Here is a 15,604-nt window from a genome sequence, read left to right on the forward strand (position 1 = left end):
TGCTGAACACTGAGATTAGCATTTTCCTAATCTAGCTCATGTAAGTTTTTTCAATATATAAATTATTTTTCATTATTTCTGTTTCATTGATAAAGAAACAGAGATTCACAGTTTCCCATTTTGTAGGTTATCTAGCTACTAAGTGGGGACTTTGGAATGCTCCCAGATGGCCAAAGAGAATAACATGCTTTTCACTGAAGAAAATGAAATAACAGTGGCATGATTCTTGCAAATAGATGTCAGGAAATTACAGTCAATAAGGACTAAGGGATTTCAATCACTTTAGTCTCAGAATAAATAAATGTGCATTTTTTAAAAATACTCTCATAAATAGCAAAGCAGTGAATGTACATCCTTTCTCCCCGTCACTATGAAAAGGTGTTTTAAAACATGTAGTGTCTCTGGAACAACAATCATCATCACATCCCTCATTCTTACCTCATTTCTAAGTGTCTTCCCTTTGGGGACATCAGTTTCCCAAAAGGAAAGTTATGGTAAGTTTCACTGTGAAAGAGAAGCTTGCAATAGGAGGATAGAGAGATCCAAATTTATAAAGAACATCATTAGCCTCTGCCACAGGAGCGTTTAGCCAAAGATTCTACACCTGTTACTGTTTTTTTCTTTTCCTCTTCCATTTTTAAGATAAAATATATTGAGAGCTTACTTTGGGCCAGATACTGTGTATGTACAAGTCTTATTTATATCTATTAATCCTCACAAATATCCTACAAGAAGTGTTACTAATACCACCATTTTATAGGTAGCAAAACTGAGGTTTTAGAAATGGGGAATAATAAGCCTGAAGTCACAGGACAACTAAATGACTGAGTCAGTCCTCTCACCCAGGAAGGTCTAACTTCACAGTGTGAACTTAAAATCTCTCTACTCTACTCCACTGCCTTTTGATGTTCCTCAGTGATCAGAGATTACATGTGGAAATTAAGACTCCTGGAAAGAGGCTACGTTCAAGCGTAAGGGTACCAGTCTAGGAAAGGCAGACTCTTACATGACATGGGTATAGATATGCACAGGAAGAAGGACTTAAGATGACAGCAGAATGAAACGGTCAAACACATGAGCTACGGCATCAGCCCAGCACAACCCAGCTAGGCCACTGCCTAGCTTGGAGGCTTTGGTCACTTTGGTTACTTTATGTCTTTCAGATTTGTTTTCCTCAATTATAAGACAGGTGTGATAATATTACTTAAAAGGGTTGTTTTGAGATTCATATAACAGAAGCCAAGAAAAGCATTTGGCATAATACAACAGAATTCATGAAAATCATTTGGCACAAGTGCTTAATAAAACTGAGTTATTATGATTTTAATACTATTAAGAGTTTAGTAAATCAAAGCAAGTAGAAAAGATGAGAAAAGGGCACCTAGCATAGTAATAATTAGATATAAGAAATCAAGGAAAACTGATCACTAGGTGATGAAATGTGTTATTGAGATATATTTAGGAGATGTAATTAGGACAGCAAAATCAAAGAATGTGCTTTAATTCAAGCCATCTGGTAACATGAAGTAATAAAAAAATACCTGGACTTTAAATTTTAGCTACTTTATTTTACCTCCTATGGCTCTAAGGTTTTAGAGAATATATATATATTCATATATATATATATATGTATAATAAAATGTACTATTGTAAATGTAAATTAAAATATATTTACAAACATAAAATCCCTGCCCTGGTGATGTAAAAATTACCTATTACCATGTAGCAAGTCAGAGACTCAGTATGAAAGTACTTTGTGAACTATGAATCAATCTCCCCTCATCCATCAGTCTATCATCTGTCTATTGGTCTATCATCTATCTATCATCTATCAGTAGTTGCTATCAACGGGTATCAAAAATGCTTGGCAGCAAAAATACTATAGCGAGGGCAAGGGGTAGGAAGAACCACCCCATGGACTAAGTACTCTCTAGACCTGAAATTTCAGTAGAAGCACAATAAAGGAGAATTGTTTTCTGTGGGCAAGTACCTATATTTTGTTTCAATTCAAGAACAAGACATCTAAACTGAGGAAAGGCCAGATTGAGGAGAAAATTTGAGAATACGGAAGTGGTTTTGTGTGACTGAAATACCTGGGAGCAGGAAAATGTGAAAATTTGAGAAACTTATTTTTGCTGATTCGTTGGCTTAAAAGCCTCTCCTGACTAAACCTTAGAATGGTGAGCTTATCCCTGTGACCGTGTGATGACTGCTGTTTACTTGTCTGGCTTTGCTTTAGGCAATAAGCTTCTTGAAGGCAGGCCTATATCCTATTCACTGCCCTGTCTCCATGCTTATACTTTGCCTAAGCTAAATGAGTATTTAAAATACTTTTAATGAATAATAGAAGTTAACAGTAACCCACTACTTATTTACAGGCCAGATATTTTTCTATTTATTTAATTTAAAAATAATCCAGTGAAGTGGATACTAATATTATTACCACTTTACAAAATTTACAAATGTGTCATAGATGTTGAATAACTTGTCCAAGATCGTAGAACCAATTAGTGACAGTCTGAACTCAAGCGGACTCCAAAATCCACACTCTTTACAACATATAACCGCCACTCTTAAAAGAGCATGACCATTGTGGATCCTGTTATTTAGATAGTAATGACTAGAATGTCCTAAAATGCAATGGAATTCACTAAGGGATTAGAGACTTAAAGTAAAAATTGGATCAATTTCAGACGTTCTTCCATGGTATCATTTTTTAAAACAAAGTACTACAAAAGCAGTCTATTTTTTAAATAACTATAATTTTTTTCTTTATGATATCACAATTCTATAATATAAAATCATTGTGTGTTAACTTGCATCTGACATTAGGTGTAAGTATCTTTATAGCTGAAAGAGTCTAGCCGTCTCTACAGTCAGCCTGGATGGCCCAGTGGCCAGCTAGTTTCACTGGAACACTTCAAAGGATAGAGAATTTACAAGAAATAATGTTGGACACTTGAGTCACCATTCAAATTTTCAAAGCCATTTCTTTTTTAGTGTCAAAGCCTTTGGATTTAGATATTCAAATTGCTTTGGAGACCCATGCTGATTCAAGTTAATGTATGGCAAAAACCACTACAAAATTGTAAAGTAATTAGCTTCCAATTAAAATAAATAAATTAATTTTAAAAAAAGAATATCAAAAGAACAAAATATAAAAAAAAGAAAAAGAATTTTCATCACCTTGAGGGATAGTGGTTATATTAGTGTCAGCAATACGGATGTAGGAGAGCTTCTTCATTCCCTGGAAGGCTCCATTTTCAATGCCTGAGCTCTTCAGTGGGTTGGTGCCAAGTTCTACAAATGCAATAAGTGCAAAACTTTTAGAGGACAACCTGAGGAAATTTCAAGCCAGAGTAGTGTCTGCTCAATAAGAAAAAATTTGGATCAATAACAACTTGACTGAAAATACAAGAGAAATCAAAGGGCTTGTGTCTCAAAGGGATGGCAAAAATGTGGTAAAGGTTTCCCTTATTAAAACAACCAAAAACAATAACAACAATAAAAATGCTTTAGGAAAAAATCATCATATGAAAAACAATAACAACAAAATTATTTAAGGTCCACACACAGGTTTACCTAGAAATCAACAAAAGTGTTTATAAATCACACTTGTTATGGGGCAATTACTAAGATATATTAAAACACTGTTAAATAATATGAATCTATCATTTTGTAAACCAATTATGACCAATATTTTACCACACATAGAGAAAAACATGAGAACACATTATTTAAAGCAAATGATTTATAGATGTTCAGACTAGAATAAATCCCCACAATGTAAAAGTATTCTCCAAATATCTCTAAGCCCAGCTTAACTCCACCCTGCATCTTAGGCCTGCAGTAGGTAGTATAGCATCAGCCCTAGAGACTTCTTCCTACATTTTCAGATCCTCAAGTTCAAGAATAAAAATTTTGTAAGGCACAGATTCAATACCCATTTCTCCTGGCCCAGCTACTATTATTTCTACATGCTTTAAGAGCTGTAATATCTAGCTAATTTACCTTCCTGTAGCTAAAGCTTACTTGCAATCTCATAAGGTGAACCTTGAATCCTGGTTTTAGAGCTATAAGAATATCTGTACCTACGACAATCATCTGGTTCAATCCATTGAACACAGACTTTCGCACTTTGGTGATCTCGTTCTCATGGACACGCAGCTCCTGAAGAGTTTTGGGCATTTTCTCTGGCAATTCCTTCAGTTGATTCTTGGAAAGATAAAGTCGTTCCAATTTCACCAAAGGAGCAAATGCCCCAGGGCTGATTTTGCTAATTTTGTTGTTGATGAGAATCAGTGTCTGTAGATAGTGAACAAAAGTAACATCTTAATTCCAGAACCTTCCACACATAAAATACGTATGTCAAGCAAGTGTGTGATTTCATTCCATTTATGGGACTAGCAGAGAAATCTGCAAAATTAGAAGCACTTGAAAAAAAATTAAACTGATCTTATTACTTGAAAAGCACATGAAACCTGAACTCAGTAGAAAAGGGGAGAGAAATTTGATAAAATGCAGATTATACACAGAGAGATATAGATATTTAATTTTTAAACAATAAATTCTCCAAAATATTGAAATCACTACAGTGATCTGGAAAGAATCTAGTGCTATAGACATCCATTCTCCAATCAGCTTTTCAACCATCTTCATTGGCTGTTGTCATGCAATCCACTACAAAATGGTGGCACTAACTTATACCATCACCAACAATGCAAGAGAGTAAAATTATCTCGCAGCCTCGCAGAATTTGATATAATCATTTTCCAAAAGTTTGCAAATCAACACATTATGTTGTAGCTCATTGCTTTACTTTGCATTTCCTTGTCTCTTGAGAGGTTAAAGAAATTTCCTTTTATTTTGCTACCATTTATTTTTTGGAGGAAAGGATTGCTTGGTCACAAAACTTCTCATTTTTCTTAATGTTTAATGCATTTTAATAAATGATTTATGGATGCATTATATTTTTCTTCTGTTTTTGCTCATTTTGCACATAATGGTTTTATGTAGTCAAATATGTTTAATTTTTTATAATTTTAAAATGTGTGTTTCTAAATTCTCCTAATATAGGAAATTACTTGTAATCCATTATTATTATACTATAGATACTGCTACACCTACTTTTGGACTACCTCAGTTATCTTCCGATGATCCATCTGTATACAGAACCACACTGCATTATGTCAGCTTGTTGACTTATCATAAGGAATTTAGGATAATTTTATCAAGATCTAAAAAACTTTTGCCTAGAAAATCCCATGGATGGTGGAGCCTGGTAGGCTGCAGTCCATGGGGTTGCAAAGAGTCGGACACGACTGAGCGACTTCATTTTCACTTTTTACTTTCATGCATTGGAGAAAGAAGTGGCAACCCACTCCAGTGTTCTTGCCTGGAGAACCCCAGGGACGGGGAAGCCTGGTGGGCTGCCGTCTATGGAGTCACACAGAGTAGGACACGACTGAAGCAACTCAGCAGCAGCGAGAAATTTTTATTTTCAATTGTGGTTTGTTTTTAAGCACATGTGAAAATGCAAAGGGGCAAGAAAGGAACAAGAGGAACAGAACAGTGGGGACTTTCCATCTCAAAAATGTAAGACTATTTTTGGAAGGTAATAGCTAGTTTAATAACCCATGTACATTCTCATGGAGTTCACATTATTTAATTAAAACTTATTACAAATAATAAGTTAATAATCTTTTTAACTAATTCTCACAGGTGAATAGTTTGATTAAAATAAAATCCTAGGAAATTTCAGTAACTATTACAGAAAGTTAAAAAAAAAACATGAAAATTAAAGTCTTAGGAAATTGATATTAATAAGCAAAATGTCCAGAAAAATCAGTAAAAGCCAGAGCTAGAGGAAAGAAGAGAGGACTTGCATTATTAAACAGTCAAAATGGTGGATGCTTAATTGTAAACACAAGACATCCTTAATTGCCATCCATGGAAGGAAATTCTGAAAGGCTGATATAATTAAATGCATTAAACCTGGTCTGAAAAATGTGTTTTATTTTATGTTGAATGTTGAAACCTATTAGGAAGAGTCAGCCTGCTGATGTATTACCTGCCATTTCAGGTAATAAAATATTACTTCTTTTACTAGATAATAACTAGAAATGTCTCTACTGGTGAGTATGCTATAGTAATAACTGCTGCTATAATTTGGAGGTGGTGTGACATTTGTCCCCAGTTATTTCTTCAGTAAAGCAGAAGTAATAATAACACCTACAGGTGCTTGCTGTGAGGACTAAAAAAATCAATCATGTATACATACTGCTTCCTTGCAAAGCAACTTTCAAATAGCATTGTTTGTAGAAAAGGTCTAGTCCAGCAAAAAGAATCTCCACTGAAAAATAAACAAACTACAAATTTTGATCATCATGATATAAAGTGAAGTGTTAGTTGTTCAGTTGTGTCTGAGTCTTTGTGACCCCATGGACTATAGCCCTCCAGGCTCTTCTGTCCATGGGATTCTTCAGGCAAGACTGGAGTGGGCTGCCATTCCCTTATCCAGGGAATCTTCCTGACCCAGGAATTGAACCCAAGTTTCTTGCATTGTAGGCAGATTCTTTTCCAAGACCTGTATAAATTAGAGTTTCCTGTAAAACAGATCCACGTGTGAAAAAAGTCACTTATGTATATATAGTACTGCTGAGAATGGCTAACATTAGTTTTATACACAGCGATAGGTATTTAAGAAAGCATAGTTTATAAAATTATATGGCAAATGTTGATATGGAAAAAAATGGACTAATTACATTGACTAATGACAAAGCCCAGATAAGCCAGAGAAAGAGTCAAAAGTAAACCACATATATTGTTCAGGAGATCAGCTGATGAAAAGAAGAAAAGACAAGCAGAAATGGACTATCATTATTTAGATAACAGGCTGAGAGAAGCTGAATTAGGAGGGACACTGTTGCTTGAGGATCAGAAAATGCCCTGAGTGCCATTTAACCTAAAAGTGAAGCACAGTCTCATAAAAGCAGAACTACCTACTTCTGTGTAACTAAAGAAAAAGTGATGTAGCCTGGTAGGTAGGGAAAGGTGATAAAAAAGTGACTGGGAATAGAAATAGGGTCCAAGTAAAAGCATTTTCGCCACCTTCATCAAAGAAAGTAGTCAAAAGGCACATACTTCCAGTTTTAAGATCAGTAAGCACCAGGAATGTAATGTAAAAAATGATGCCTCTAGTGAACAGGGCTGTATGGTATGCCTGAATATTGCTAAGAGACTGAATCCTAAAAGTTCTCATCACAAAGAAAACATTTGTTCTTCTTCTTTTTTAATATTTATATGAGATGATAGATATTAATCAAACATGCAATGGTAATCACTTCACAATATATGTATGCCAAGTTATTATGCTGTACTCCTTGAAATTGTATGAAAGTGAAAGTGTTAGTCGCTCACTGCAACCCTGTGGACTGCAGCGGTTCCTCTGTCCATGGATTTATCAGGCAAGAATAGTGAAGTGGGTTGCTATTTCCTTCTCCAGGGGATCCTCCCAACCCAGGGATCGAACTGAGGTCTCCTGCATGGCAGGCATATTCTTTACTGGCTGAGTCACCAGGGTATCCCTGGTGAAGATATATAGTACTGTAGATTAATTATATTTCAATAAAGATGAAAGAAAAAATGTTGAAACCCAACTTAATAGTATGTTCAACTTTCCCCAAAGCCACTAATGTAGGGCTCATACTGTACCAGGGGTTGTTTTAAGGAATTTTATTGTTATTATCATATTTACAGGCCATTATAAACGCACAGACTTGAGCCAGACTGCTCCTGAGTTTAGACCTCAAGCTCTGGCTGTCATTTGCTGTGTGACAATAAGCAAGTAGCATAACCTCACTGTGCCTGTGTGCCTTCATCTGTGTTAAGGTGCTATCTAGAGTTTCTACTTCATTAGAATAATTATAAGAATTAAATAAGTTAATGAATATAAGATATTAGAAACAGTGCTTAGTACGTGTATGGGAAAGTCACTCAATTGTGTCTGACTCTTTGCGGACCCCATGGACTATACAGTCCCTAGAATTCTCCAGGCCAGAATACTGGAGTGGGTAGCCACAGGATCCCTTTCTCCAGGGGATCTTCCCAACCCAGGGATTGAACTCAGGACTCCCACATTGCAGGTGGATTCTTTACCAGCTTAGCCAAGAGAGAAGCCCCATAGTAATGACTAAACAAGTGCTTTGCTTTTTGAAAATTAAAGCACTGTAGAATTTAAAGACTCTTTCAATCAATCAAAATAAAAAAACAAACTATCCATTAAATCCAAAAAAATAACAAATGTTTGTTATTATTCAATCCTTGACAATGTTTGTTCATTTTAAATTAAAACAAAAGTTTTTTACTAGATTTATTTCCCAGGTGACTCAATGGTAAAGAATCCACCTGTCAGCACAGAAGACACAGGAGACATGGGTTCGATCACTTGGTTGGGAAGATTCCCTGAAGGAGGAAATGGCAACCCACTCCAGTATTCTTGGCTCTCCTCCATGGACAGAGGAGCCTGGTGGGCTACAGCCCATGGGATTGCAAAGAATCAGACACGACTGAGCACGAATACAACTAAACTTTAATTCAAAGGAAATACATAGAATGCTGGATTATAATGTTTAACTTTCCATTATTTTATAGAATAATTACTTATTTTTATGTTATTTATAAGAATACAACTACTCTCAAGCAGTACATACTGCTCATAGGGAGGCACAGTTGTAAACTGAAAAAATTCAAAATCAGACACGACCGAGCAACTGAACTGACTGAGGGAAAAAAGCAACATTTTTCTCTTAAATCCTTTCCATTTTAATCCTTGGTAAACTTTTATTTCTCTCCCTTCTCATTCAAGCGTGGCTTTCTTTGCTAAAATTACGATGTTTATTTGCATAATAACAAGGATAGAAATGATCATGAATTAAAGAGTAAAAGAAAAATAACTGTTTAACATCCTCTAAATGTTTAGAGGCTCTAATAAACTCTCTCTCTTCTTCCAGTACATACTTTAAATTAGAAAGATAGGGATTGCCAAGATGATAAGTTGCCTAAAAACATACTTAGGAGGGGATAGGGCAAAAAAGGACACATTATTACAAACATCATTTTCAGTGAGAAGGTCACAGAAGCTAGGTATTTCTTATTTAAGGCATGAGGAGTTTAAACAAACTTTTGAGATAATATTTAAACAAACAGGAAGTTGAGATCAAGAGACTTTCCCTTTCTTACAAAGTAGCTTGAGGGTTAATTTATGCAAATAAAATGAAGCATTTTATATTTTTGTTTATTGAAGCTAATATATTCATTTTTTTTTATTATTGCCTCTTTTAACTTATTCAATAGTTAGCTTAAATAATCACTAGCAAACTTTGTTGGTATCTCCATCAGCTCACTCCCAGTGAAATCATACCATGAAAACCAGAGGAAGGTGAGTAGGGTCCCATGTCCTGAGTCCTGTCAGTGGAGAAGGATCCCACTGGTCCAGGGTTCATCTCCAGCTCAGGCCTTAGCTTCCACTATTTTGGAGCCTGTATCTTTCACTTTAGCCATCTTCTATTCTTGTCTCTTGCTCATTATCTTCTGCCTTTCCTTCCTCTTGCACAGAAAACTCTCTTCTCCTTTCAAAATTCTGCTAATCCTCTATGACCATTTTGTCCCTTATTATCTCAAAACACTATCTGGGTAACCTGATGGAGGAACATGTCTCTTTTTTTCTCATCATTAGTGCCCATAATATTCACTACTTATATCGTATGTGCTTACATTACTTCAGTAATTTGAAGATGTCATTTTATTATGTACTATTATTTTTATTAACTGTTTCATGAGCAATCTTAAAATGTCAAGGAAAAATTCTTTGCTTCTTTTTAAAATCTGGTAAATTTTCTGCTACTGGGTAAATGTTTATTGCTTTTCTTATCTTGGCTGTCTGAAGGTTGATAAGTAGATACTGTCTTGATTATAACATCACTTTTCTATTGGAATCCCGACTGGTAGACTGTGTTACCTTATAATAGATTAGAGGGAAGTGAAAAATTAGAATACACACACAGATGCAGATGAGGATTCAGCATGTGCATGCTCAATAGTTCAGTTGCGTTTGACTCTTTGTGACCCCATGGACAGAGTCAGCCCACCAGGCTCCTCTGTCCATGGGATTCTCCAGCAAGAATACTGGAGTGGATTGCCATGCCCTCCTCCAGGGGATTTTCCCAACCCAGGGATCAAACTCATGTCTCTTGAGCCTCCTAAAGAAAACAGAACAATGAAATAAACTAAGATTCAGTCCATTTTGTTCCACTGTTGAAATACATTCTGGAAAGATATTGGAAAGAGAAAGATTTTTATGGATGAAGTGTGAGAAGATTAAGATATAATGTATCTTTTAGACAGCCAATCCTAAAGCTATATAGGAGTTGTTGCTGGTGCTGAGTCTCTCAGTCATGTTTGACTCTTTTGTGACCCCATGAAATGCAGCTCGCCAGGCTCTTCTGTCCATGGGATTTCCCAGGCAAGAATACTGGAGTGAGTTGCCATTTCCTTCCATAGGGGATTTTCCCAGCCCAGGGATCAAACCCAAGTCTCCTGCATTGGCAGGCAGATTCTTTACCATCTGAGCCACCTGGGAAGCCTATATAGAGGTATATGTGAGAAAATTGGCTCTGACTTTTAGGGGTTAATATCCTGCTTTACTCCATCACTTCCTAAAAAGAGAATTTAATAAACACTTATGTGCTTGTTGATTACCACTCTTGACCTTACCTACATTTTGTTTTCAAAAATACTTTGAGTCAGATCTTGTTATAGCTCAAGAAAATAGCAAGTCTTACATGAAGGTTCTTCAGGTTCTTAAAGTCTCCATCTTTGATCTCAGTTATTTTGTTGTTCTGCAGGTCCAGCAGCGCAGTATCAGGAGGAAGGTCTTTTGGCACTTTGTCCAGACCTGGCAGGAGAGGAAAAGCAACATGCAGTCATTAAAAAGGGACGCATGACCACAGAGTCACAAAGAATGTGTTTACAAAGACATTAGTATTTCAGTGACAGTTTTCCACTACCATATTTGTCTTCTTCTAGGAATTATATCAACTGTTGTTTAAAATATCTGCTTTACCTTTTCTAACAAAGTCGAAGAATTTATTTTTAAAAAATCATAAACAGAGGACACTATTTACCCATGTAATTACTCTTTTGCATAAAATAAAAATTAATATTTTGCCAGGTATGGTTCAAATGTCTCAGTACACAGTATGTTTCACTTCATTGTTCTTATTTTAGAGAGTCATTTCTTTGGTAAGTGTTAAGTGGGAGTGATTTGTAAATCTACACCTTTCTATATAAACACACTTTTAGTAGAGAACTTTAACCAAATCATCAAATATTCTTTTGATAAACTTAGCACTGTCACAGATCTACATATAAAATTAAAATTATGTGAATATGTAACCATGCTGTTGTGTCAACAACTTGAAAATTTATTCAAACTTTTGGGAGAATGGTTCTTTCAGTTTTAATTCACAAAACAGTATAAATTTTATGACTATTAATCAGAATAAAATGAATAAAATTTGTGATTGTAACTTCTCTAAAATGTATTATACAAAGCATTACTTTCAGACTTTAAATTTCGATCTAAATAACTGAGTTTTTAGTTTATAAATGTAAATACATTGAAAAACTAAATGTTCTATGGCATTAAAGAAAACATTTTCATAGTCATTTCACTAGATGTATAAGGATAAATTGCTTTTATTCAAAAGGTATGGCATTTAAAATAAATTATCACGATGAATGTTAAAGAAGATAATATTAAATTATGAGGCCTTTTGCCTCGCTTTCTTCCATTGGCTTTGTCCCATATTAATATGATGATATTTTATTAACAAATTCATATGATCATTTTCATATTAATATTTTAAGATTGTATAACAAATCAGAAATGCTTTTTAACCTCTTCATCATCTGAAACTTGAAGTGCTGAAGATCATTCTTTCATTCATTCAATAAAAGCTTATTGAATATTTTTAGACATCATTAATTTATTAGGCAGGACCTGCCTGAGGATATAGTAGGCACAAGATAGAAATTGCCCAAATTCTCATGGAAAAAAGAACTCAGTCTACAGTTTTCAATTAAAAGGAAAATCACAATAGGGTATATAATAACTAGGTTGGGAAGATATCTTTTCGATTTTTATTATATATAAGCATCTGAAGGTAGATTATCAAGGTAACCATATTTCTATCTTCATATTTCCTTGGAAATTACAGAAAATGTATCTGAAATCACCAACTTCTAATTTCTTTCCAAAGAATTTTTCACATTATCACTGATCTGATGATAGTGGAAAAAAGTCTACAGTTTCCAATTCAGTGGTCAGCTATGGTTATAAATTTGAATATCAAAATGCAGGTGATTCTGCACATGCATAAATATATTCTAAGAACTAACTACGGAAATAGTTCACAGAGGAATAACAGAAATGAAGTGTTTTCAGTGACAAACAGCAAACCACAGAACAGCTACCTTGTAGGAGGATATTTAACTGTAGTATACACTCATGATCATTGCCATTTCCAGAAATGTCAGTTTGCTAATTTCATACAATTAAGGAGTGTCGGACTTCTGCCAAATCTTTGATAATTAGTGTTCTTTAACAAAGAAAAGACATGTTTCCTTTCATTTGGAAAAAAGTTACTGCCTACATTTTATTATTACTTCATGGGCTTCTTTGTCCAAGTCTAAATTCCCGCTTTTGCTTACTTTTATACATTGTTGAATGTGAATTCTAGTGTTCAGCGCCAAAGTACAGGTTCATTTCAGATGTGGACAAAAATGATATATCTGGATGGCTGATCATTTTGATTATGTTGTTATTCTAGAATTTTATAATAACAAGAACTATGTGGGGTGAATTATATACATTGTTCCCCTGATGATTTACCATAAAGAAAAATCAGGTTTATGGCTTTTGCAGCATAGTTGTTAAGACTGTCAGCTTAATGATTAAAATCATAACCCTACAATCTCTGACTTGCTAGAAAATTCATATTCACCTGAGGGGCTGAACAGATTTGTATTCTATTATTAAAACTTTATATTTACATAGCTTTACAATTTATAAAAAATGAAAATGTTACCTCATTAATCTCACAGCAATCAAATGAAATAGGTAAGGCAGTATGAAAATTTCATTTTTTCAGATGATTTTTAGAAAAAGTTAGGTGACATGAACAAGCTCATGTAACTGGAGTGACAAAATGCAGATGAAAAGACTATTTCTTGGTTTCCAACAGGATATTAATTTTTCCTGTCATCCCTATTTATATCCCTAACAAGAACTGTTCTAACATCAGACTCAATAACATACTGAAAAGGGCTAGACAAGGCATCAGAGTGCTAGCTAAGCTCACTCAGGAAGAATACGAAGGGAAAATAATCCTAGCTATCTATTCTTAGAATGTCACAAAGGGAAGGACCATTAAATATCAGCTAGTCTTTGATTCCTAAATGCTGATCAGGCGGACTCAATGATGACCTTCTTATTAGTCTGTGTCAAGATCAGAAACCTATAAGGAAATGTGGTTAGTTTTAATATAAATTATCAGACATGCATAAATACGTGCACACACACCTTTGTGAGGCTAGCTCCTGCCTCCATTTAAAATATACCTTCTTTTAAAAAAAATGTATTTATTTGGCTGCTCCAGATCTTAGTTGTGAAACTCGGGATCCAACACATCCTTATTCAATACACACTTGTCCAACCCCATTGAAAGATGGAGTCAGCGTCCTCCCCCTTCAAATCTGGCGTGGCCTTATGATGTCTCTGAGAACTAAGGGGCTGTGCTGAAGGTGACACGGCATGACTTTTGGAACTAGGTCAGAAAAAGCTGTTTCTACCCAATTCTTCTGGGATGTTTGCTCTGGGGACAGGGTGGGGTCATGTAAGCTGAGTCTGTCTACGCTGAGACCACCGTGCTGGTGAGGCCACCTTAGACACTCCAGATGACAGAATAGCTGAGCTCCCAGGCAACAGCAGCACCTGTCTTGAGCTGACCCAGATTGGGTCAGCCTCACCATGGTTACGGCCTCAGCCAACATGCATGCGTGCTAAGTCACATCTGACTCTGGGACCGTACGGACCATAGCCCGCCAGGCTCTTCTGTCCATGGGGTTCTCCAGGCAAGAACACTGGAGTGGGTTGCTCTGAGCTCCTCCAGGGGATCTTCCTGTCCCAGGGATGGAACCACATCTCTTATATCTCCTACACTGGCAGGTGGGTTCTTTACCACTAGCGCCATCTGGAAAACCATGGCCACCTGACTGCAAATGCCTATGATACCCCAAGGGAGAGCAGCCCTTCTAAGACCTGCTCAAATTTTCTGTAGCTTAAATTATGAGCAAATAAAATTGTTTTTAAGTCACTAAGTTTTGAGGTAATATTTATTCAGAATAGTAACAGGAACAAAGTGGTTTCCTAAATCTAATTATTTTTCAATGAGCATTTTTTAATAGAATTCTAAATCTTCTGTTAAAATGCAGTTGTTTTCAAGGCTAGACTGAATTATTTAGTTGCTCTTCCAAATTCAATAAAGGAAACTTTATTTTCTTTAAAATTGGGTTATTAATTAAAGTAAATAAGACTTCATTTAAGACATTACCAGGAAATCATTTCTGAAATAAAGGCAAATAAGAAGTGTATTTTTTTTTCTAGTTGTCTCGGTGTTGAATGGTATTGTCGTGCTAGTAAATTTCAGCAATCCGGTAAACATCATGTTGGACAAAGGCCAGGATGTCCTAAAATACCATGCCTTTTTTGTTGTTTTCTGCCCTGTGGCAGGGGTCCAAACTGCAAGATTTATTCTCGTTGACTTCCAACACTTTTTTAATATTTCTGTCTCAAATGTAAGAATCAAGACAGTGGTGATACACGTAGTTTTGACACATGACCAGTATAATATAATGGAGTCCCCAGTCCATCAAAAAACATTTCTGCTAAAGGCATGCATGTTTCCCTCTTCTCTTAAAAATGGCAATTTAACACTGATGGCAGTTGGATTCAGAAATACTAAAACTTCCCTTTAATTTAATTCTCTTTCCAAATAACTTAAGGAAAGTTTGAGCTTCCTGATTGTTTGTGTGTGTGTGTTTGTGTGTGTATGCTCAGTTGTGTCCAGCTGTTTGGGACCCTGTGGACTGTATCCTGCCAGGCCCATCTGTCCATGAGATTTTTCAAGGCAAGAATACTGGAACAGGTTGCCATTTCCTTCTCCAGGGGATATGCCTGACCCAGGGATCAAACTTGCATCTCCTGCATTGACAGGCAGACTCTTTACCCCTGAGCCACCTGGGAAACCTACTCCTGGTTCTATGTGTGTGTGTCAGTCATTCAGTCATGTTCTACTCTTTGCAACTCCTTGGACTGTAGCCTGCCAGGATCCTCTGTCCAGAGAATTCTCCAGGCAAGAATACTGGAGTGGGTTGCCATTCCCTTCCCCAGGGGATCTTCCTGACCCAGGGATTGAACCCAGGTCTCCCACATTGCGGGCAGATTCTTTTCCCCTGAGCCACCTGGGAAACCCACTCCTGGTTC

At 35.9% G+C, this 15,604-nt stretch overlaps 1 protein-coding gene across 3 annotated transcripts in view; it reads right to left on the bottom strand.

Annotated features, from left to right (window-relative positions):
- DCN (decorin) overlaps positions 1 to 15,604 on the bottom strand; it is a 40,251-nt gene that overhangs the window by 13,801 nt on the left and 10,846 nt on the right. For all 3 annotated transcript variants that reach the window (XM_055394918.2, XM_055394917.2, XM_055394919.2), the window contains exons 3-5: positions 10,842 to 10,954; positions 4,092 to 4,305; positions 3,187 to 3,300 (exon numbers count right to left, since the gene is read on the bottom strand). In XM_055394918.2, coding sequence (XP_055250893.1) covers positions 3,187 to 3,300; positions 4,092 to 4,305; positions 10,842 to 10,954 — 441 coding nt within the window. The remainder of the gene's footprint in view (positions 1 to 3,186; positions 3,301 to 4,091; positions 4,306 to 10,841; positions 10,955 to 15,604) is intronic.

The sequence above is a fragment of the Moschus berezovskii genome, chromosome 6, assembly GCF_049115385.1.
Source record: "Moschus berezovskii isolate FMDL1 chromosome 6, NW_MosBer_1.0, whole genome shotgun sequence".
Lineage (NCBI taxonomy): Eukaryota > Metazoa > Chordata > Mammalia > Artiodactyla > Moschidae > Moschus > Moschus berezovskii.